Source organism: Cetorhinus maximus, chromosome 15 (assembly GCF_964194155.1).
Source record: "Cetorhinus maximus chromosome 15, sCetMax3.hap1.1, whole genome shotgun sequence".
NCBI classification, from domain to species: domain Eukaryota; kingdom Metazoa; phylum Chordata; class Chondrichthyes; order Lamniformes; family Cetorhinidae; genus Cetorhinus; species Cetorhinus maximus.
In genome coordinates this window covers 32,683,849-32,709,396 of record NC_135893.1, presented here as the reverse complement: position 1 = coordinate 32,709,396, position 25,548 = coordinate 32,683,849, and the positions used below count along the sequence as shown (strand labels likewise).

General features: G+C 45.0%; 1 protein-coding gene across 1 annotated transcript in view; it reads right to left on the bottom strand.

The window, feature by feature from the left end:
* ajap1 (adherens junctions associated protein 1) overlaps positions 1-24,957 on the bottom strand; it is a 200,765-nt gene extending 175,808 nt beyond the window's left edge. The window contains exon 1 of the mRNA XM_078559189.1: positions 24,653-24,957. Coding sequence (XP_078415315.1) covers positions 24,653-24,957 — 305 coding nt within the window. The remainder of the gene's footprint in view (positions 1-24,652) is intronic.
* Positions 24,958-25,548: the final 591 nt, after the last annotated feature.

Genomic DNA, 25,548 nt, shown 5'->3' with positions numbered 1-25,548 from the left:
AGGGCACTATAAAGAGCTTTACAGCAAATAAGTTACTTCTTTAAAGTGTATTCTCTGTTGTAATGTCAGTAACCACTCTACTGGCCTATTGGTAACCTTATTTTAAAACATTTACTCTGTTGGCTTTGATCTTCATTATCAATGATTTTTGGGTTTTTTTTATGCTCATCAAGCTGCTGGTGCTAACGAAACAGTTTATATTTCACACAGCTAGAGTCAGTATTAGGCATTTATTCCAGATGGCAGGGTCAATGAAGAGAGAAGGAGATAGCATTGGTATGGCATCTTTCATAACCTCAGGACTTCCCAAAAATGTTTCAACAATTAATGAATTACTTGGAAGTGTAGTCACTGGTTCAGCATGAATATTGTGTTTTATTCAAAAGTTTGCAGTATTGATTGTTTGTTCGTTTGTTCACAGGATGTGGGCATCGCTGGCAAGGCCAGCATTTATCGGCATCCCTAACTGCCCTTGAGAAGGTTGTGGTGGCTTGCTTCTGGAACTGCTGCAATCTATGTGGTGAAGATATTCCTACATTGTTGTTAGGTAAGATTTTGACCCAGTGACAATGAAGGATCTTCAATATATTTCCAAGTCAGGATGGTGTGTGACTTGGAGGGGAACATTCAGATGGTGGTGTTCCCATGCACCTGCATAGGAGAGATCTCACGTGTGAAAGGCGCTGATTGATTGAGTCACTGCAGTGCATCTTATATGTGGTACACACTGCTGTCCTAACGCGTTGGCGGTGGAGGGAATTAAAGTTTAAGGTTGTGGATGGGGTGCGAATCAAATGGCCACTTTATCCTAGAAATATATTTGGCCACTGCTCGGTGTGGTAATGAAGAAAACAAGCCAGTGAGGTCCTAGATATGATCTCTGGTCTGTGCTGAGTTAGCAAGAAATAGGAGCATGGGTAGGTCATACAACTCATCGAGCCTACTCCGCCATTCTGTAAATCACGGCTGATCTTGGACTTCAACTCCATTTTCCCACCCGCTCCCCATGTCCCTTAATTCCCTGAGGGATCAAAAATCTGTCTATCCCAGCCTTAAATGTATTCAACGATAGAGCATCTGTAGTAACCAATAGGAAAGTAGCGTGGGCTACCTCATCAGGCAGTGCAGAGATGAAGTTGAAAGCACACGTATAGTTGCTGCTGAGTATATTGTAAATAAACTTAATGTTCCCACCCAAGAAATGTCTGCAGATCAACTCTATCTATAGTACCAACTTGGCCACCACTCACAACAAACTCGCAATAAGGATCCACGGGAGCCAACATTGACATATGAAGAAAGTCACTTGTGTGAGATGCTAGAGGACTCATTGAGAAAAGACAGTCTATTAAGGCATTGTTTCTCACAAGGGTAAGTGAGTTGATTCTACAGTGGCTTACCAAAAAATATGACTTAGATATTATATGAGTCAGCATCAGAGTTTTCACTATTGTCAACTTGATCAGGGAAATGTTCAGCCAGTGACCTTTTGGTGATTCCTGCAGGGTTATTTTAAGGCATTAATTAACTTATTTTTGATTTAAATGCTTGCACCAAACAATTACCCGTCAAAGAATTTCTCCTAGAATATATCTGCAACTGTTACTGAACATGTGCAACATAAGCAGTCAGGAACTTTTCGTCTCCAATTTTCATTTCGAAATGGAGCTTTCTTAATTGAGGCAAGAATTAATATTTTTACACTGTTGATACCTCAACATACTCGACTTTGAGAGACTATTCCACTGGGCGCAGGTGCAGCCAGATAAGCCTTGTTACAGTTAATCTCAGAGGTGCAAAGGTTAATAGCTGTCAAAGAGAGGGTGGGAAACGGAGAAGAATGTCAGTAGAAAAATAGATAGGAAGATAAAGAGGGGGGAGAAAGAGAAAATGTCTGGGAGAACAGAACTGATTAAGAGAAGAGAGTAAGGAGTAGAGAGAGGAGAATAGAAAGAGGTCAGGGAGAAAGATAGATGCTAAAGGGCAAAGGGTAAGGAAAGGAACAAATGCAGCAGGGAAAATAGAAAAGGACTGAAAGAAGGGATGAGGTTGAAAGAGAGAGAGAAGTGTGAACAAAGAGGGTGAGGAACACAAAGGGGTGAAATGGTCAATGCCAACAATGCAAAACAATCTCCTAATGCATTAGCTGCCAATTTTTCACTACCTGGATCATCTTTCCAATGAAACATATAGAATAATAAATCAAACACTTTTTGGAGATTCATTTCCTACTCACGCTTTTAGTTGCTTTACATAAGAAGATAAGAAAGAGGAGCAGTAGTAGACCATTTGGCCTCGCAAGCCTGATCCACCATTCAATAAGATTATGGCTGATCTGATTGTGGCCTTAACTCCTCCTTCCTGCCTGTCTCCCATAACCTTTGAGCTCCCTTGTAGATCAAAAATCTGTCCAACTCAGCCTTGAATATATTCAATCACCCAGCCTCCACTGTTCTTGAGAATTCCAAAGATTAATCACCCTCCTAGAGAATAAACTCCTCCTTATCTTTGTCTTAAATGGGAGGCCCTTTATTCTGAAATTGTGCCCCCGGTTCTAGATTTACCCGTGAGGAGCAATATCCTCTCAGCATCCATCCTGTCAGACCCCGTCTGAGAAGTTTATACATTTTAATAATAACGCTTCTCATTCTTCCGAACTCCAATGGATGTAGGGCCAACCCTGCACAATCTTTCCTCATCAGCCTGTCCGAGGAAACAGCCTAGTGAACCTTCTCTGGATTGCCTCCAATGCAAGTATGCCCTTCCTCAAATAAGAAGAAAATAAGAAAACTGTTTGCAGTACTCTAGGTGTGCCCTGTGTAATTCTAACAAGCCTTCCCAATTTTTATACTCCCTCCCCCTTGCAATAAAGGCCAAACTTGCATTTTCCTTCCTAATTACTCACATGCTAACTATTTGTGATTCATGCACAGGGACTCCCAGATCCCTCTGTACTGCAGCATTCTGCAGTCCCCCTCCTTTTAAATAATATTCTGCTTTGCTGCCCTTCCCACCAAAGTGGACAGCATCACATTTTCACAAATCGGTAAGCGTTTTGCCCACTCACTTGACCTATTTATATCCCTTTGCAGATGCTGTGTCCCTTCCCACTCCCACCTCCTACCTATCTGTGTCCCATCAGCAAAGTTGGCTGCAATACACATGGTCCCATCAATCAAGTCATTAATATAGATTGTAAATAGTTGAGGCCCCAGAACTGATCCCTGTGGCACTCCACTAGTTACAGTTTGCCAACCTGAAAATGACTGATTTATCCCAACTGTTCTCAATTAGAAATTAAAAATCATGATAATATTTTTCAAGTCAATGGAAAATAAAAACTAACAAGCAGAAAGAGCAAAAGACAAGAAAGAAAGCACAGAAAGGTCATAGAGAAAAAGGAGGTGGCAGACAAAAAAGAAATGATGGAATGAAAGAGAGAGATGCAGGGAAAGGACTCAGAAAGGAAGAGGATGAAGGGAAAGTGAATCAAAAATAGAGAAAGAGAAATAAAACAAGAGGAGAGGAAGGAGGAAAGGAAGCAGAAAGAAAAAGAAACAAAAATGAGAGGCAGATAATGAAAGTATGAGAAAGAAGGAAGAAAGAGGGGGAAAAGTAATAGAGAGAAAGAAGATAGGGAAAAGAGAGAGAAAAGATTCTAGAAAGAGAAAGGGATGAAAAGAAAAAAAGAGAGAAAGAAAGTGATAGAAAAGAGAGAAAGGGAGGGAAGAAAAAGGAAGTGGATAGAAGAAAAGACTAAGGGGAATAGAAAGGAAAGAGGAAAAGAAAGGAGAGGGTGGGGTACAGAGCCTGCTTTTTTGCATTCATTTTGGATATAAGCCCCAGAACTACGTTCAATTCCAATAAACTGTCACTAGAATGGAACAGTCTGACAAACACAAATTGAAAAATCTCCTTTTCAAATCAGTAGAAAATTGGCTGATTAGCTATCACCCCTTTTACATCATCGCAAAAAGGCAAGATCACTATATTATTACAGAAGGCAGCCTGGGATGAGCGAAACTTTGACTGTTTTACACTGTACCACTTAAATCAGAGCACACAGCTCCTTAACAGTAGAGGGCAGAGCAACATTAAAATCCCCTTGGTCAACAGTTGGTAAACCTCCCATACCCTTTTGTGGATTCCATTCAATATTATAGTTGTGATATGAATATTCAGTCAAGCAATCAATGCACTTTTATGTCTTTTTTTTCTCCTTGGCACATACATTATTGGGAGTGAGAGCAGTGAAGGCAAATCAATGGAACATAATCCATCTTTAGGAGGTTGTTGCTTGAGTTCAAGATATTACTTCTTCATAATTAATTGCTTTGCCCACTTGTGCTTTTTAAATGCCTTCAGTGGGAGAAAGGGGAATGCTGCATCAGGGCTGCTCATGGTTGGCCATTTATGGTCCATAGATTATTGGGTGTGCAGGAGCAGAGGGACTTGGGTGTATATGTGCAAATGTCATTAAAGGTGGCAGGATGGGTGGAGAGAGCAGTTAATAAAGCATAAAGTATCCTAGGCTTTATTAATAGTGGCATAGAGTACAAGAGCAAGGAGGTTATGCTGAACTTGTAAAGAACACTAGTTAGACCTCAGCTAGAGTATTGTGTACAGTTCTGGACGCCACACTTTAGGAAGGATGTGAAGGTATTGGAGAGAGTGCAGAAGAAGTTTACAAAAATGATTCCAGGGATGAGAAGCTTCAGTTATGAAAATAGATTGGAGAAGTTGGGACTGTTCTCCATGGAGAGATTTGATGGAGGTATTCAAAATCATGAGGGGGATGGACAGAGTAGATAGGGAGAAACTGTTCCCACTTGTAAAAGGATCGAGAGCAATAGGGCACAGATTTAAAGTGATTTGCAAAAGAAGCAAATGCGATGTGAGAAAAACTTTATCACACAGCGAGTGGTTAGGATCTGGAATGCACTGCTTGGAAGTGTGGTGGAGGCAGGTTCAATCAAAGCATTCAAGAGGGCATTAGATGATTATTTAAATAGTAACAATGCGCAGGGGTATGGGGAAAAGGCAGGAGAATGGCAATAAGTCAAAATGCTCATTCGGAGAGTCCTGACACAAAAATATCTTGGCACAGGCATACCCTGACACATTTATACTGTGAGGCCATGCCCTGATAAATTACCATCATCTAGGATCAGTAGCCTAGACATAATTGTCCATTTCTCAGCATCGGCTTATGTTGACATCAATTCAAGTGGAAATTGAATAGAATATCCGTAATGACAGAGAAATTATAATCCTGTTAACATTAAAGAAGCCCAGTGGACCAAAAGAATACAGTTTTCTGCATTTATGCAGCAAAGTTTAACAATTCAGAAAATGCAAATTCGTTGTTGGTGACACTGTCACATTAGGCAATATGGGAACAGAATTTGCTCACACTGATTTATGATTCTGTACAGAGCGTTTAGATTTATTTTATAACTGAATGGTACATGTGTGTGGAGCTCAATTCAGCACGAGAGAAAAAACAAGTTTCTTTGATCTTTCAGCTAATTGAAAATGCTGCAAAGAGATCGCAGAGAGCCCACAGGTTATTTTCCCCGCCCTCTCTCTAAAGGGTATAGCATGCCAACAATCTTATCATATCTTACTCAATACACATCCCATCCCAGGGAATGTTGAGACCAACTTCAGCTCTTCCTATCACTGCAACTGGCTGTGCTCAGTTAGCTCAGCATAAACTGAAATGAGACTTGGGACCTTTCTGGAGTTTTCTTTTTAAACTAGTAGGACTCCTAAAACTGACTGACTTGAAATTAATCACAGAATCACAGAATTGTTACAATGTAGAAGGTTGCTATTTGGCCAATCGTGTCTGCAGTATGAAAGTCATTTTGTACTAAGGAGTTTAACTCCCTCTACGTGCTAAAAGTATGGGAGAGGAAGTAGAGCCCCAAGTGACCCTACAAGGCAAAAGGAGACAACTTTATTCATTCGAAGTCTTAATGGTTTTGAACATTATCTTTGTTTTTTGTCCTGCAGCACAAGCTTTAACTATTATATGGCCCCAGACAGAAGAGAGGAATTCTTAGTCTGTTATGCTAGTTTCAGAAGAATAAGTGGAAATGCTTAGTGTGTAAAAAAAACCCCCTTGTTTCTAGATCACTTAAAATGAATCATGTTACTACCCCTTATTCAGTCAGCTCTAATCCTCCTCTGGTGCTGGGGACATATTGGGAAAGAGTTGACAGCAGATCAAAAAGGCCAAATGAGAGTCAGCAAGAAGCAGCAGGTCAGGTAGGTGCCTGTAAGGTTGGACGGGCAGCGAAAAATTGAACTTAATTGATACTTTAATGGCCTTATCTGGCCTTTTAATTGTCGGTGGGCACACAGTCGATTCCCGCGTGTGCTCGCCGACCGAACTATCGCACGAGTGCGCCTTGATGTCAGGATGCTCGCCTGATGTCATCGTGCGTCATTTCACGCTCGAGCAGGTCAGGCGCATGCCCATCCGACCGAGCGTGAAAATTCAGCCCTCTATTATTTACTGGAAAATCAAACGGGTGTGATTTGAATCAAAACCAGAATTACCTGGAAAAACTCAGCAGGTCTGGCAGCATCGGTGGAGAAGAAAAGAGTTGACGTTTCGAGTCCACATGACCCTTCAACAGAACTGAGTGTAGTTAGGAGAGGGGTGAAATATAAGCTGGTTTAAGGTGGGGGGCGGTGGGGAGAGAAGTTGAGGGTGGGGTGGTTGTAGGGACAAGCAAGCAGTGATAGGAGCAGATAATCAAAAGATGTCACAGATTTATCCTTTGTCTGAAACTCCACACCAAAGGTATTAAATCATAAAACATATCCCCAAAATCCTCATATCCAATGGCGGGCCAACGTGTCAGATCTCCTCACCTTTACTTACTCACGTTAGATCACTACCGGAGCAGTGCCCTGAAACAGCTCGATTGATGCTAATGTAGGTTATAATCCCAGACTGGCTTGGTAGCTGCTGGCTGGGAACAACTAAGAAGGTTCATAAGTTGCTGACAATTTTGTTCAAAATGAGCAGTTATTGCTAAAATAGAAATAAAATGTGTGGCTTTTAGCAACCACTCACTGTATCAATTCCATGTTAATTCTTCCTACTCTGTGCATCCTTTCTTCTTAGAAGGGATTGAATTAAATCTCATTTTGTACATTTTCTGCATGGCTTGTAAGCCCTTTGTACAGCGCAACTTCGGAGTAAGTTTCTCAGTTTGTAAACAGATGGTTGCTCAATGATGCAATGAGTGATAACATTCTATTGTCAATCACATCTGATGCTCCAATCTGTCACTATCATAAACTGTTTAAGTATTTAACGGATGAGTCAAAAGCTCTTTCAGCTGAACACTACGGTGGCCAAGGCTAACATTTCCAGGCTCTCAAATCAATTTTGCTTCCTTGCCAGCGACTCCGTCTTCCTCCCCTGGCCACTTGCTCAGGATAAATTAGGTCATGCAAACCCTTGTCATCTGATTGGTCATGGCTGACCTTCAACCCCACATCTTGCTCGTCGCTAAGACTCTATACTTCTGCTTCCAAACACTGCCCACCCTAGCCCTCACTACTATTCATTGAATCTTCTACCCAAGCTTTTGCTACTTCCAGACTTTATGAAGCCTATATTTAATATAATTGCACCATCCGATGGGCCTAAAATGAGCAGAATGATAACCAATTTAAGAGCGCAGAGACCTTTGTCTCCTCTGCGTGGGATCAGGGCACTGCTAAGTTGACCGGAACTTTTTCTTTAGGTTGCCTCCAATGTGATTCCTATGCACATTTTAGGCCCAGATTCTCAAACTCCTTTGCCCTAAATGGAGGTTGAAATGCACATTTCTAGGTCTTGAGGAAGGTGAATAATGATCATCAACAGTCCATAAAGAAACCATTGGAGGCCAATCAAAGGAGATCTGAAAACTTGAAAAATAGTTACTGTTATGTGCAGTCAAAAGAAGCAGAAATGCTCATCTTGGCTCCACAAAACAACTCCCAGTCATTACCCTTTGATCACCCGACCTAACCCAGCACCCTGGGCATACCTCTAGGACTCAGTGTGAGCCGAAATTAACAAAGTCCTGGCAGGAAAGCTGCATCGAGGTGCCTGACTGGTGCCTGCTGCTTACCTGATTTATTCTGATGAGGCCTGAGCTTGAATTTACTTTATTCCTTGGCCATACCGTGCCGGTGCACACTGTCACAGTGCACAGTGCAGTCACTGCATTGTCACAATGTGCTGCTGGTGTGAGACACGATGTAATTGAGGACCTGATTTCTCTAATCATGGAATAGGATACTAGAATCTTAGAATGGTTATAGCTCCCTGCAAGGGCAACTCAGCTAGTCTCAATTACCCCGACACCAGCACTCACCCCCCACCCCACCCATCTCCACACACACCCCTACCAAAGCCCTGCAACTTTTTCTCTGCAGGTTTTCTCTGCAGTATCTGCCTCCACCACGCCCTCAGGCAGTGCAATCTTAATGCTAGCCACTCGCTGAGTAAAAAAGCTTTTCACTGTTGCTTCTTTTGCCAATCACCTTAAATCTGTGTCCTCTGGTTCTCAACCCTTTCCCCTTGCTGATGTACCATCCTTCACTCTGCATAAATTCTAACTTGTCGTAAAGTGAGCCGCCTGTAACATGTTTCACACGAAATCCCACTCATCCAGAAACACCCCCACCCACCCCATTCTCATTGGGATGTATTCCTTGTACCCAAAGCATTCAATTTAAAATCCTGGTCTTCATTTTCAAATCCTCCAGAGCCACATCACACCTCTTTCACTCTTGTACCCTATCCAGAATCTGGAGATCCTTCGCACCATTGTCATGCTCTGTCACACCATCATCTCATGCTCCACGCTACCGCTTTGTGCCTTGTCATGCGGTTTTTGTCTCATGACCTATGTCAATACTTCATCTCATGTCCCATGATGCAGCTTTATTTGTTGCACTGTAATGACCAGGATTGGACTGAGCCATTCCACATGTGCTACCCGTACAATCCGATGCTGGAAGTGTGAAAGTGACCTCAGGAACCCAGTTAGTATCGGTTTGGCTAAGATGGTAGTTGACTTGCTTTCAGAGTTGTATTCAAACTATTCTGAACTGCAGTTGTTCCGAGTTTGTTTTATAGAATGACCAGTCTGGCGCTTGTCCTTGCAGGAAGTTGGAGCGACATGAGCAGCCTGGGAATACAGGGCCTGCGGGCTCTTCAGCAGCTTTCCCAGCGAGCCTTCAGCACTGCAGTCCACAGGCGAGTGGACAATAGGGTTCCTGAGAAGCAGACGATATTCCAGGAGGACAATGGGATGCTGGTCCACTTAAAAGGCGGTGTGATGCATGCTGTGCTCCACAGGCTAACCATGGGCCTCACTGTTATAGGTACAACCTATTTCAATTGTCCTGCCCAAGAAGAAGTAGCATCAGCTCTTGGACATGCCTAACTCGTCGTTTTATTCCACAACCCTGTCCAACTGTTAAACTGTAAATTATCAAGGACCTGACCTTTCAAATAACAGTTCAGTTATGGGAACAGTCTTTTATTTGATGATAAGGCTTATATAACTAAAATAAAATGATTTATCACACAAAAAAAGAACCAGGAACAGTTCTAATATGTTCCTCAAGATGGCAGACTTCGAGTCATTCTCTGGGGTATATGGAAACAGTCAACCTGAAGAAACATCTAGTCACTGTCACAGAGCGTGGTCCTTCTATCAAGCTGTGCACATGTTAGCTATCCTTACTGTGCCCAAAGATACCAAATTCCTCAATGAATGATGGGCCCCTTCAATTTGCTTCACGAATTCAGACACTTATAACCTAGGTCTCATGTTACATTTTGCATTGTTTCTGTCTGGAAGATTCTGAGTGATTGGGGCAGTTGCACCTCTTTTATTCATGCCTATCGATAAGCACCCGAGAGGGAACCCAAAAAGAAAACAGCTGAGAAAGGGTTAACTTATGGGAGGGAAATCTTCAAAGAAGTGTACCATCATTCAAGTGAAGGAGAAGATGTCTGTATTGTTATGATCCCAGCTGATGCTACAACTGGGAAAGCCTGATCCCAGGGTGGAACCCGACAGAACCCTTAAGTGCATTGACGGGCAGAGGGATCTGGGTGTACAGGTCCCCAGGTCACTGAAAGTGGCAACGCAGGTGGATAAGGTAGTCAGGAAGGCATATGGCATGCTTGCCTTCATCGGTAGGGGTATTGAGTGTAAAAGCTGGGAAGTCATGCTGCAGCTATATAGAACCTTGATTAGGTCACACTTGGAATATTGCGTGCAGTTCTGGTCGCCACATTACTAGAAGGATATGGAGGCATTGGAGAGGGTGCAGAGGAGGTTTACCAGGATGCTGCCTGGTCTGGAGATTATTAGCTATGAGGAGAGGTTGGAGAAACTCGGATTGTTCTCACTAGAGCGACGGAGATTGAGGGGCGACTTGATAGAAGTTTACAAAATTGAGTGGCATGGACAGAGTAGATAGTCAGAAGCTTTTTCCCAGGGTGGAAAAGTCAATTACTAGGGGACATAGATTTAAGATGAGAGGAGAAAACTTTAGAGGAGATGTGCGGGGCAAGTTTTTTACGCAGAGGGTAGTGAGTGTCTGGAATTCGCTGCCAGAGGAGGTGGTGGAAGCAGGTATGATAGTGGTGTTTAAGAGGCAGCTTGACAAATAGATGAATAGGATGCGAATAGAGGGATACGGACCCCGGAAGTGCAAAATGTTTTAATTTGACTGGCAATATGATTGGCGCAGGCTTGGAGGGCCAAAGGGCCTGTTCCTGTGCTGTACTTTTTGTTCTTTGTTTGTTCTTGTTCTTGATAGATCCTAACTTTTATTTTTTGTTTCGATATGTGAGAGTAGCTCCTGAACAGAGTCACAGGGCAGAATTATCCGAGATTTGCATTAAGTGCAGTAGCAGGCGGGTAAAACGACATCATACCTTCCGGCCCCAATGGCGGGTTTCACACAGTATTGTCCCAAACCCACCACATTAGTTATGTATTCCCGGGAAACACCCGGTTTCCACGGCGGCCGGGCTCTCATTCACCTGCCATGCCATCACCTCGCTGCTTCATCTCACCGGGCGCCATGCTTAAAGTCCAGCCACGAGCACATATCTCAGTGCTTCCAGCCTACGACTACTACAGGGAAGGTGTCCATGAAAAGCAATAAGATTGCAGTCCCAAGGCTAAGTGACGCATCACTGGAATGCCTTTTGGACTCCAAGGAGGCCCGCCGTGATGCCCTCTACCCCCGCTCTGGCTGCAGGATGGGCAGCGGCGTGACCAACCAGGCTTGGGAGGCAGTGGCAGTGGTGATCAGTGCCAATGCTGCACAGCAGAGGTTGGCCATCCAATGCAGATAGAGGATGAATGATCTCGTCTGTGCAGCCATGGTAAGACAACCATCTCATCACTCTAAACTCACACACTCAAGCCCATCACACATTCACTGGCATCTCACTCACTGCCAGCTCAAGGGACATCACCACCCATTCTCACACACACACCCTCACATCTCCATCTGGCCTCATCTCCTCTGGAGACTGCCTCCTCAGGCAGCACCATCTTGAGGCCACTTGCACAGATATACATGTGCCCCCACACACACCCTGGGATACCCCCCTTCCCCAGTACAGCCCTCATCCTGTAGTCTCTTCCCTTGCCTGAGGCCACTTCTCCCCCTTCCCGAGGCAAGTCCTAGCCCTGCAGCCATTGAAAAGCTACCCACATATGGCTGACCTGTAGGTAGAGACCTGCCCGTGAGCTTCCCTAAAAGTGATGTGGTGCTGTCTGTGAAGCCTGGCGCTGATGACTGCGAGTGCTGACCGAAGCAAGACAGGCAAAGAAACATTGAAGTCCCGAGTGAAGTGCAGCCTGTCATGTGCACATCGCTTATGTGCTGTTGTGAAACACGTCGGTGTGTTTTCCCGCCGACATGGGTGGACGATCCAGCGGGGGGGGTTAATTCCGGTGGGAAGGCCTAACAGTGATACACCGATGTATTACAATGAGGTTCCCGATGTCTGATGGCGGAGAACGCGATCGAGAATTGGCTTCATGCCATCATGAAACCGATTGCACCGTATTGCCCACTCACACCACCGAACACGCCCAACGCCAGTGGGCACGGAAAATACCGGCCACAGGAGTCAGCTAAGGAACTTATAACAAAAGAATAAAACATTTATTTAACAAGAAAAGATGAATTATATTACAGTACTCCTTCACCCACAACTATACCTTTACAGATATATACAGATTTATAGGAATAACCCCGATTACAGAAGTTATCTTATACTCTAATGTTCACAGTAAGTACACAGTCCATGTAGACCAATAGGCAGCTGTGGTCAGACACACCACACTCTGAAACCAAGTGACAGATGCCACCCCAAACAGATGCTATGGATCTTTCATCAACTCCCACGCAGATGCTTGTCATACCTTGAGCCAACCGGTCTCACTGAACTCTGTCTTTCACACGAGAGTTTCCAATCTCCACTCTCAGAGAACTTGCTTTGGATTCTTCTTGCAAATCAAAACTTTCTCTCAGACGCCTTCCGCAAGGGTCCACCTCCAGGATTTCAAACTCCCGTTCCAGTGTTCCTCTCCCCTGGGTCACCATATGCATTCAAGCTTTCTTCCACATACCCTCTCGCAATGACTCAGCCATCAACAGTACCATTGCTTCACATGCCCATAGCAAAGAGTTACAGACCTTCAGTTGTCTCTTTGGACCTTCTGACTTCTCACAAGCCTTTATTTCACTTTAAATTTGCTTCCTGCAGCTTTCGTCTCTTTAAGCTTGAACTTGGAGCCTTTCTCTGCTCCTCACTCCTAACTTCACTTAACAGGACATTTTCCAGGCTCCTGCCCTTCCTTTGACTAGAACGTCTTCTTGGGACTTTCTCCTGTTCCACTCCCCTGGGTTTCTTCTTTAGCTTGGGACTTGTCATCTGCCTGTTTGCTCCAGTCTCTCTCTGGCAGCTATTTCCAACTAACTGAGCGCAAACTGTATGCGTGCATGTGTGTGTGTGTGTTGGGGCAAGGGTCCATGGGCCAAAGAAAGGTACGCGGGCAGGGAAGGCAATGCCCACGGCCCCAACGACCTCTCTGGAGGGATTTGCCCTCCAATCCTCAAGCCTGTGAATTTTTTTTTTTAACTTACTTCTCTTTGGCTTCAGGTCTCCTGTCTTCCTCAGTAGCAGCCATCTCTCCTACTGGCACTGCTGAGGCTTCAGAGCTGCTGGCCCACAGATGGCCAATTAGGAGGCCATCTGTGGTAAAATTGCTGAGCAAGTCCCTTTTTTTGGCAAGCTTGGGCTCGGGACCCACGTTTTACCCTGACATCGGGTCCCTAAGCCCTTCATAATTTCAGCCCTACGATCTTAGAAAAGGGCTTCGTTAACAGCAGAAGTCCAGTTGCAGAACCACTGGCCAGCTAGTATAATTTTCCTTTAGCTCCTCAGAATAAACATTAGTCTGCTTATTTCACGGGACAGTGATTTGTTCCCTCTTTTGAGAGGAACTATATCTTGTACTCTACATTTAGAGCAGTATAGCCCAGTTTTAGTTAGAGGCTGAAGCAGAGGACAATCAAGGAGGTCTCGGGTACATTCTCTGACGTATGCTGTGTGAGCTGGTGTCAGACTGATGGAGACAGACTGCAACAGCACAACTTGCCTCAGAACCACTGGCTTTGGCAGGGGAAAATCGATTCTGATTTCCACTCCCAATCACCACCCCACAACCCCCACTAAAAAATGCACATGCGTACCACTGAGAAGAGATAGCAGCCGACTGCCCCAGCACAAAGCCAATGAAAGAAATACAGTGGACATATTATAACAAACTGTTTAACAGGAACAAACTTTCAACTGGGCTGTTGCTAATACAGAGGTGATGTGTCTGGGATTCTAAAACTGAAGTGTTACTGCAGATCCCCTCCTTATTTTTTGGATTAAAACCAGCTGTATAATAAGTATAATAAACACTCCTCACCTCTTCAATTCTGTTAGTAATTATATTTTATTCACTGGAACTTCTGTTGCCATCTGTTGTTTGGACCTGACAGATGTTTGAATAATAAATACAAAAGCTGACTTCAGAGAAAGGAATATAGTCACACGCTGATGTAGATCAAAATCCAAATCTTTCTAGAGATAAACCCAACGATTTTCAGGGTGAGCAATTGAACCCAGGCTGAAAGGTAGAGATAGTTGGAACTCTTCCAGCCTAGAATTGTGCAATATTACTGTATGAATTCTACGGATGTTAATTGTCTGATGCTACTTTGTCTACTGGTTGAAAGGAGGTATTAACCCTTTTAAATTAGTAACATTAAGCATTCATATTTTAATATTGCAAACAAAATTGCAAGGCTTAATTTATCATAAGTCAGCATACCAGGTTTGCTCATATAATTTTCTCACCACGCACAGTCTTTGACATTTGTTGGCACGTGGTTCTATGGACATAAAGTACCCTACGGTACCTCTGCCAAGTGGCCATTCTGGATTCGAGGGTTCACAAAATACAGGAGCCCAATGAAGGATGCCATTTGACACAGCCTATTATACCCAACCAGAAAGATCCCTCAGCACAGCATTCAACTGCTTCCCTAGTTATTCTAGAAGCTCTGGCTGCAAAATTTGGCTCTTCGGTGCCCATTTTTTTTGGTGCTATGAGTGCCATTTTGACGCACACTTTTGGCCTTGCTGGATGACAGTTTGGTGAGGGGATTGGCACATGTGCAGGGAGTGCCTGTTGGAAGCATGCAGGATTGGCAGAGTGTGGCTTCAGAGCTGTCCTCTTGAAGCTCAGCGCTCCAGCTAAAGTCATCTTTTAAATGCACACAGTTGGACATGCATTCAACAGCAGGAACAGCACCAAACACTGCTCCACCACACCCCACTCACCCTGCGCTGGCTTCCCAACAGCACTATTGAAAGGAATCATCAACTAGAACCAAAGAATCATAGAATGGTTAAAGCATAGAAGGAGGCTGTTTGGCCTGTTGTGTTCATGCCGCTCTCTCCAAGAACAGCTCATCTCATCCCACTCCCCCCACCTTTTCCCATAGCCCAGCAATTTTTTTTTCAGATAATTATCCAATTCCCTTTTGAAATCCATAACTGAACTTGCCTCCACCACACTCTCAGTGAGTGCATTCCAACTCCTAACCACTGCTAACCATTGCTTCTTCTGTCAATCACCTTAGGTCGATGGCTGCAATTTTCTGGCCCCGTTGGCATCGGGGGGTGGGGAGGGGGGGGAGGGTGGTTGGTGGGGGGGGGGGGGGGGGAGCGGTGGCGGTGGGAGCTGTGGGGGGAATCAATATGGTGAGAAGGCCAAAAATTGGTTTCATTCCTTCATGAAACCAGTTCACGATCGTCCGCTCCACCCATCAATTCTGGGCCATGTTTCCAGCCGCCACACGTTGGGAACCTAATTTCAATACTTTAACATCTCATTATAAGCCCTGCTTGCCGGAATCATCCCCCCACGTTGGATCATCTGGGCACATCGATGTGCACCTGGCGAGCTGCACTTCACTCGGGACTTTGGGGTTTGTTTGCCCACCATGCTTTGGGCAGCACTCACGGTCATCAGTGCCAGGCTTCACAGACTTTTACCTTTAGGGGCAGGCCTCTACCTACCAGACCAGGCATAAGGCTTGTCACTGGCTGCAGGGCTAGAGCTTGCTTGGGGAAGAGGGAGAAGTGGCCTCAGGCAAAGGAAGAGGCTGCAGGACAAGGGCTGTACTGGGGAAGGTGGGTATCCCAAGATATGTGTGGGGGCACATGTTGATCTGTGCAAGTGGCCTCAAGATGGTGAAGGCTGAGGAGACAGTCTCCAGAGGAGATGAGGCCAGATGGGGATATGAGGGTGTGTGTGTGAGAGAGTGAGTGGTGATGTCCCTTGAGCTGGCAGTGAGTGAGATGCCAGTGAATGTGTGAAGGCCTTGTGAGTGTGTGAGTTTAGAGTGATGAGATGGTTACCTTGCCCTGGCAGCATGGATAAGATCATTTATTTGTTTTCTGCAGTGGATGGGCAGCCTCTTGTGTGCAGCATTGGCACTGACCGCCTCTCCCAAGCTGGAGTGATGAGGCTGATGGGGCTCCTGCGGCCAGAGCGGGGGTAGAGGACATCGCGATGGGCCTCCACGGTTTCCGGAAGGCATCCCGGGGATGTGTCACTGAATCAGGGGGCTGCACTCTTCTTGGCTTTTGGGGCCATGTCTTCACCGGAGCAGTCCTCGGCTGCAAGCGTTGAGAAGTGTGCGTGCAGACCCATGTGAGGAAGTGATGAGGTAATGGCAAGGCGGGCAAATTGGAGGCAGGCCAACAGCAAGATGGCGTGTTTCCTGTGACTGCATAATTAATGAGGTGGGAATGGGATGATATGGCACGCAAACGCGCCTTTGCGGCTGATGGGTAAGACGACTTTTTTTCCGGCTCACTAGCACACTTTGTGCATATCTGGGATGGTTCTGCCTGATGTCTTATGGTTCCCAGTCGTTCCGCCAATGGGAACAGTTTCTCCCTATCTACTCTGTCAAAACTCCTCATGATTTTGAACACCTCCATCAGTTCTTCTCTCAGCCTTCTCTTCTCCAAGGAGAACAGCCCCAATCTACCAACATAACTGGAGTTCCTAATTCCAGGAACCATTCTCGTAAATCCTTTTTGAACCTTCTCTAATTCCATTACATCCTGCCTAAAGTGCGGTGCGCAGGATTGGACACAATGGGATGAATATTGCTGGACCCTGGGAAGTGGGTGGAAAACTGGGTGTGAGGGCACGGTACAATTGCAGGGAGTTGCGTTGGATCGGCTCCCCGATCCATCAGGAAATTTTACAACGGTGGAACTGGAAACAGACAGGCTGCCCAGCCCAAAGAGGGGCGGCAGCCAATTTCCAAAAATAAAGGCTCATTTCGAGGCCATTTTATGGTGCGATGACCATTTTGCCACCCTCTCGTGCCTAAGGAAGCCGCCAGGGGGAGGGGTCATTTTATAAAGCAAAGAGGGGGCCCGGATAGATACAACAGCCCCTGTGGCCTCAACAATTTCCCGGAGGGATTTGCCCTCCACCATTGGGCTCTGTGTATTTTTTAAGGATTTATTTTGGCCTTCCTTCTGTAGGCCGCAGGGCCTCTACCTGCCACAGCAGCAACCACCGCTCCTGGTGGCACTGCTGAGCTGCTGGCCCTTTGATTGGGGCGATAGCTCTTGGGGGAGGGTGACCATCTTTAATCAGGTGGTCACGCTGGCAGCAGGCACTGAATTGGCTGCAATCTGTAAATTTTAGGGGGGTGTCCCAGCGGTTGTCCATGCTTTCCAACAACATGCATTTCCTACCAATGTTGGGCCATCCGCCCAATTGGTAAAATTCAGGCCGATATTCCAGTTGAGGCCAAACTGGTGTTTTATACAGGTTTACCATAACTTCCTTGCTTTTGTACTCTACGCCACTATTTATAATGCCCAGGATCCCATTGGGTTTTGAACCATTTTCTCAACCTGCCTTGTCACTCTTTCAATAAATGTATAAGACATTCAAGAAGAATAGGAAGCTAGGTAAAGGTGGAGGGATAGCACTGTTGATCAAGGGTGGCATTAGTGAGGAGATCTGGATGTAGAATCGGTTTGGGTGGAGGTGAAGAATAGTAAGGGAAAGAAGTCACTACTGGGGGTGGTCTACAGGCCCCCTTACAGTAACCTCAATGTAGTACAAGTCATATAAGAAGAAACATTGGGTGCTTGTGATCAAAGGACAGCAATAATCATGGGTGATTTTAATCTACATGTAAACTGGAAAAATCAGATTGGCAGTAGTAGCCTGAATGAGGAGTTTATAGGATGTTTTCGAGATAGTTTCTTAGAGCAGCACCTTCTGGAACCAACCAGAGAGCAGGTTATATTAGACTTGGTATTGTGTAATGCGACAGGATTAATTAATGATACCTGAGTGAAGGCACCCCTAGGTAGCAGTGACCACAATATGATTGAATTTTACATCCAGTTTGGAAGGGAGATGAGTGGGTCTAAGACTAGTATTTTAAACTTAAATAAGGGCACCTATCTGGGCTTGAAAGCAGAGCTAGCTGAAGTGAACCGGGATACTAGGCTAGAGGATAGATCCAATAGCGAAGCAGTGACAGGTATTTAAGGGCATATTTCAGAATAATCAGAAAAATATATTTACTACAAAAAAAAGTTCTAAAGGGAGGACCCACCATCCGTGTTTAACTAAAGATGTTGAGAAAAGCATCAAACTTAAGGAAAAAGCATATAACTGTGCAAAGATGAGTGGCAGGTCAGATGATTGGTCAAAACATAAAGAATGGCAGAGAATGACTAAAAGGTTAATCAGGAGAAAGAAATTAGACTATGAGAGGAAGCTAGCTAGAAATGTAAAAATAGATAGCAAGAGTTTCTACAATGATTGTACATTTGATAATTGATTCACCATAGCTAGGGTGGGGACAGCCTATCAGGGCAGACAAACGGCAGGTGACATTTAATGCAGAGAAGTATGAAGTGATTCATTTTGGTAGGAAAAGAAAAAGAGGCAATGTAAAATGAAAGGTACAATTGGAAACGGGATGTAGAAATAGAGGGACCTGAGAGTTTATGTGCACAAATCATCGAACACATGAAATAGGAGCAGTTAAATTAAAAAGGAAAATAGTAGGTAAAGTGAATATTGGCCCTCTAGAGAGTGAGAATGGTGAGTTAATAGTAGATAATAAAGAAATGGCAGATAAAATGAAGAAAGATTTTGCTTCTGTCTTCAATACAGAGGATACAAAAACCAAAACCATCCCAGTAAAGGCTGTAAATCAGGAGGTGGAAGGGCGAGGGGAACTTGGTGAAATTGCAATCACTGGGGAAGTGGTACTGAGCAAACTGATGGAGCAACGGGCTGACAAGTCTCCTGGTCCATTTGGACTTCGTCTAGGGTCTATAAGAGGTGGCTAATGAGGTAGTAGATGCATTGGTGTTAATTTTCCAAAATCCGCTAGGTTCTGGAAAGGTTCCATCAGTCTGGAAAGTATCAAATAAAACCCCTCTATTCAAGAAGGGAAGGAGGCAGTAAACAGGAAAGTATGGGCCAGTTAGCTTGACATCTATCATGGGGAAGGTGTTAGAATCGATCATTAAAGAGGTTATAGCTGGGCACTCAGAGGAACTGAAGGTAATCGGGAAGAGTCAACATGGTTTTGTGAAGGAGAAATCATATTTAACTGATTTATTGCAATTCTTTGAAGGAGTAACATACGCTGTGAATAAAGGGGAGCCTGTAGACGTGCTGTACTTGTATTTCCAGAAGGCATTTGATTAGGTGTCACAGCAAAGGTTATTGCAGAAAGTAAAAGCTTTTGGTGTAGAGGTTAACATGTTAGCATGCATAGAAGATTGGCTGACTGGCAGAATACAGAGAATATGCATAGATGGGTCCTTGTCTGACTGGCAGGATGTGATGAGTACAGTCCCACAGGAGTCTGTGCTGGGGCCTCAACTTTTTACAATGTATATCAATGACTTAGATGAGGGGAATGAAGGCATGGTAGCTGAATTTGCAGATGGCACAAAGAAAGGTAGGAAAGTATGCTGTGAAGAGGACATAAGGAGGTTCCAGACGGATATAGATAAGTTGAGTGAGTGTGCAAAAACCTGGCAGATTGAGTATAATATGGGAACATGCGAAGTTGTTCTCTTTAGCAGGAAGAATAAAAAAGCAGAGTATTACTTAAATGAAGAATGGCTGCAGAATTCCGAGTTGCAGAGGGTTCTAGGTGTTCTAGTGTATGAGTCACAAAAAGTTAGTATGGACATTTTTTCTTTTAAATTCATTCATGGGTTGTGGGCATCACTAGTTAAGCCAGCATTTATTGCCCATCCCTAACTGCCCTTGAGCAGGTGGTGGTGAGCTGCCTTCTTGAACCACTGTAGTCCATATGGTGTAGGTACACCCACAGTGCTGTTAGGGAGGGAGTTCCAGGATTTCGTGACAGTGAAGGAACTGCGATATATTTCCAAGACAGGATGGTGAGTGGCTTGGAGGGGAACTTCATGGCAGTGGTGTTCCCATGTGTCTGCTGCCCTCGTCCTTCTAGATGGTAGTTGTTGTGGGTTTGGAAGGTGCTGTCTAAGGAGGCTTAGTGAGTTGGTGCAGTGCATCTTGTAGATGGTACACACTGTTGCCACTGTGTGTCGGTTGTGGAGGGACTGAATGTTTGTGGATGGGGTGCCAATCAAGCAGGCTGCTTTGTCCTGGATGGTGTCAAGCTTCTTGAGTGCTGTTGGAGCTGCACTCATCCAGGCAAATGGAAAATATTCCATCACACTCCTGAGTTGTGTCTTTGGGGAGTCAGGAGGTGAGTTACTTGCTGCAGGATTCTTCGCCGTTGACCTGCCCTTGTAGCCACAGTATTTATATGGCTGGTCCAGTCAGTTTCTGGTCAAAGGTAACCCCCAGGATGATGATAGTGGGGGATTCAGCGATGGTAATGCCATTGAATATCAAGGGGCAATCATTAGATTCTCTCTTGTTGAAGATGGTCATTGCCTGGCACTTGCATGGCACAAATGTTACTTGCCACTGGTCAGCCACTTGGTATTGTCCTAATCTTGCTGCATTTTGACATGGGCTGCTTCAGCATCTGAATAGTCGCAAATGGTGCTAAACATTGTGCAATCATCAGCGAACTTCCCCACTCCTGACCTTATGATGGAAGAAAGGTCATTGATGAAGCAGCTGAAGATGGTTGGGCCTACGACACTAACCTAAGGAACGCCTGCAGTGATGTCCTGGAACTGAGATGATTGACCTCTAACAACCACAACTATCTTCCTTTGTGCTGGGTATGGCTGTAGGTACAGCAAGTAAGTAAGAAGGCTAATGGAATGTTATCCTTTATTACGAGAGGAATTGTACATAAAAGTAAGGATGTTATGCTTCAGTTGTACAGGCCATCGTTGAGCCCGCATCTCGAATACTGTGTGCAGTTTTGGTCTCCTTATTTAAGGAAGGATGTAAATGCGTTGGAGGCGGCTGAAAGGAGGTTTACTAGACTTACACCTGAAATGAGCAGGTTGTCTTATGAGGAAAGGTTGGACAGACTGGGCTTGTTTCCACTGGAGTTTAGAAGAGTGAGGGGTGACTTGATTGAAGCATATAAGCAAATAACAGTATTGACAAGGTAGACGTGGAAAGGATGTTCCCCCTTGTGGGTGAGTCCAGAACTAGAGGGCACTATTTTAAAATTAGGGGTTACCCGTTTAGGGCAGAGATGAGGAGAATTTTTTTCCCTCAGAGGGTTGTGCGACTTTGAACCTCCCTACCTCAGAAGGCGGTGGAGGCGGGGTCACTGAATATTTTTAAGGCAGAGATAGATAGATTCTTGTTAGGCAAGGGAATCAAAGGTTACCGGGGATAGAAGGAAATGTTGAATTTGAAACACAAACAGATCAGCCATGATCTTAGTGAATGGTGGAGCTGGCTCAAGGGGCCAAATGGCTTACTTCTGCTCCTATTTCATGTGTTCGATGATTTATGCACATAAACTCTCAGGTCCCTCTATTTCTACATCCCGTTTCCAATTGTACCCTTCATTTTACATTGCCTCTTCTTCTTTTCCTACCAAAATGAATCACTTCATACTTCTCTGCATTAAATGTCACCTGCCTGATAGGCTGTCCCCACCCTAGGTATGGTGAATCAATTATCAATTGTGAATTAGCTAATAAGATCACAGGTTCAGCACAGACTGCCATGAGCTTCATTGTTTACCTGTGTTCCCAATGTGTAAAAATTTGGTACGAACATAAAACACTCCACTGATCAAACAACAATCATAAAAGTCTGCCACTGAATAATGTCAGAACAATAGATGTTACCAATGCAGAATGTAATTATATTTAGCCCAGAGTGCTGAAAGATTTGTTACAATGAAATTTTGCTTGTGACTGGAATTAGGATCATCTCAAATATCTCATTTTTTGAATGATTCCAATAAGGTCAAAATATAAGGTTTCATTTCCAAAAATAAATAAAATAGAGTATATAGGCATTACACTATTAAATGAATAGGGACTCTAACAATGGTAATTCAATTAGGAAAACGATAAATGATAACAAGCTAGTCTTGCTTAATCTCAAATTGCATCATTAAATATGCTGTTGACTGTCTAGATGGTTTATATTGATGGACTGCTGTTGACCCTTGATAATGTTATTTGGTATTTCCTACAGTACAGCATTGACTACAATTCATAAGTAATTAATTAGCTATTAAGTGCTTTGGGACCTCTCGAGGTCGTGAAAGGTACTACATAAATGGAAGTCTTTCTTTTTTTTAAACAATCTAACCTTTGGAGACCTGACAGTATTGGAGACTCCTGATTTCTGACAGTCTCATGAGTTGACATTGGGTCTTCAGTTCGATCTAAAAAATACAGAAATAAAGGGCGGGATTTTCCACTCCTGTCAACGGTGGACATAATGGTGGGCGGGAGGGGAAAATATCACGGGAGCACAGAAGTCAGTTTTACATTGGCATAAAAATAGTTGCGATTGTCCGCTCCAGACTTCAATGGCTGTGTGCATTTCCCACTGGGAACAGCATTTGAATGTATTTCAATCTCATGAATGCTTACTATGAAGACAACTTTCCAGAATCACACCCCCACACTGGATAGAAAAGCCACTGTGGTGTTTAATCAGACCAGCATCATTCACGTCTGGATATAAGGGACGTACACCTGACAAACAGTACTTCACGTATGGCTTCAAGGTATGTCCACCTACCTTTATCGCGCATCGCTCTTGGCTCCTCTGACTCCACGCCAGGCTGTGCAGGCAACAGCGCAACGATCTCAGGGTGGTTTCAGAACAAGGTTCTATGTTCCAGGCCAGCAGTATGGCTGGAGGGGGTGGGGGGAGAGAGGGGAGGGGAGGGGGGCTGGCGTTTACATGAGTTGGAGGGAAAATGCTTTTCTGGGGGTGGGGGTTGGGGGAAGGCAAGACAGAGGCAAGGAAAGGGGCTAGAGGGCAAAGACCTGTCTGGGAGTTGGGGTGGCGGGGGGATAAAACTGGGAAGGGCGCTCCCAGACACAGGATTGAGTTGTGGGGTTGGGAATGTCCTCGGGGCCAGAAAGGGAAGTGAGTGAAGTTAAGAAGCGCTTCAGTTTAGATTGCAGAGACTGTCCTTGTCCCAGTCTAGGGAGGGCATGTCAATCTATTGTCAATCTATTGTCCAGCGCTTTCGAGCATAATACCGGGCTGCAGATGGCACAGTCACAGTCAGGGAAGGCATCTGCAGCCTATAGATTGGGAGCAGGTAGGGTAGGGGTGGGCACTCGATGGTCTCATGGTGGGGGGGTCTCTACATGTCACTGTGCAATAGGCCTCAAGACAGGGAAGGGTAAGGTCCACATGGCATAGGCTCAAACAATTCAGGGGGTAGGACAGAGATATCCATCACAATGACAATGGGATCAAGAATTACAGGGGAGGACTGAGAGTTATTGGAGGGATGGAAAACTGTACATTATACTCCTTCAGGATGATAGGAGGGATTTCCACAGTCACGCAAGGGGGGATTGAAGTTGTTCTGGTAGTAGAACCTTAGCAGCATCATCTTGCAACCTGAAGCTATGGCGCAGTCGAAAATGAAAGGATGAAAACACTCTGGTGGGGAGGGTTCGTAGAGCTTCTGGGAGGAGTGGATCACTGCACTGGTGGGTGGGCTGACTTAAGGGGCATCCAATTAATACCTGTATTCCCAAATGAGGAGGAATGCACACCTGAGACATGTTAGAAGCATTTGAATCATGGCAGATGCAATCAGGAGCCTTAATTCATGAAGGGCATTCATGTGAGATTAATTCCAATTCGTGCCACTAATCGATCTCCTTGCAATAACCCCTTGTCCGAAACGTGGAAATTCCACAGTGCAGCAATAAATCCAGAACCAGGTGGGCCACTGGACAAACTGCAGAAGGCCATTGGAAGCTGTACCTCCGAACCTTGCAGCTGGCAGATTCAGAGATGTGAAACCCCAGCCCTGCCTAAAATAACCTCATTCCCTCACTGAGCATTTCCCCTCATGAGGAATTCCAAAAAGACCTTAGAGTGCACTGGATGAGGATTCCAGCACCTGTGATAAAAGTAGCACATCCATGCGCCTGTCCAAAACAACCTCTTAGATTTTGGAAAAGGGAGGGGTGGGGTGGAAGTGCCTGTGATCCTGAAAACTATCATTTCACCGCCAAGGAATTTCGTGGTGATGAGGAGCCTCGACTGAAACTAACCCCTTGAAATCCGATAGTCACTCACCGGTCAGCGACAGGAAGAGGAGCTTTGGAGGCTGATGCTCACTCATGTTTTTCTTCAATGTTCCAGCAGAGAGGAGAGCATGAGCAAGATGGTGTATTTAACACTGCCTTCATCATCACATACAGGCAGGAGGAAAGGCAGAGAAGAGTACAACATTGGCACCAGGCTCGGCAAAGGGAGGTGCTTCACTCTGATGAGCATGGGGCAGCCGGGCCCCCTCCAGACCCAGAGGATGAAGCTCACAGATCCACTGAGCGTAGGTGACTCACAAGACCGAGGGTGTACAGGGGACACATGTCATTTCTCCAGATGAACGAGAATCAGTGTCGTAGACGCCATATCCAGGGATCTGGTAGGTCACATCTGTCTCATTCTCCAGGAATTGACGCCATGGGGAATGAGAGGGCATCCATTGCCAGTGGCTGTCTAAGGCATCGCCGCTCTTTACTGCCATGTGAAAGATTCCTTCCAGCGCTTCACTGGGGACCTCGGCAGGACCTCTCAAGTTTCCACTCGCAAGTGCATACAGGAGGTTACCGGCACATTCTTTGCCAAGGTGTACAATTATCTGCATCTCACCAGAGATCAAGCTAGCCAGGCAGCCCAAACACAAGGATTTGCTGCTGTTTCAGGATTCCCACAGGTGCAGGGTGCCATGGACTGCCCTCACATCGCTATAAGAGCTCCCTGGCAAGAGCCAATGCAATACGTCAACAGGAAAGGGCTCCATTTGCTCAATATACAGCTGGCCTGTGACCACCAGAAACACATCATGTCGGAATGTGCAAGATACACAGGAAGCTGCCACGACTCCTAGATCATGAATAAATCACAGATTCCGGACAGCTTTGAGGGCCCACATCACATCCAGGGTTAGCTCCTCAGCGACAAAGGACATGGTGGATGATGTCCATCAGGCGGCCACAAACTCCATACAACAATGCTCATTCCACCACATGAACATTGATGGATCAAACCATTGGCATCTTGAAGATGCAATTCTGATGTCTCAACAGATCTGGCGGAGTACTCCAGTACACTCCCCAGAAGGTTTCACGGATCATCATGGCTTGCTGCACACTGCAGGGCCAGGTTGTGCAAAAGTGGGGAGGACTTACCAGATGATGAGATGGAGGAGGTGCACATCTCCACCGAAGATGAGGAC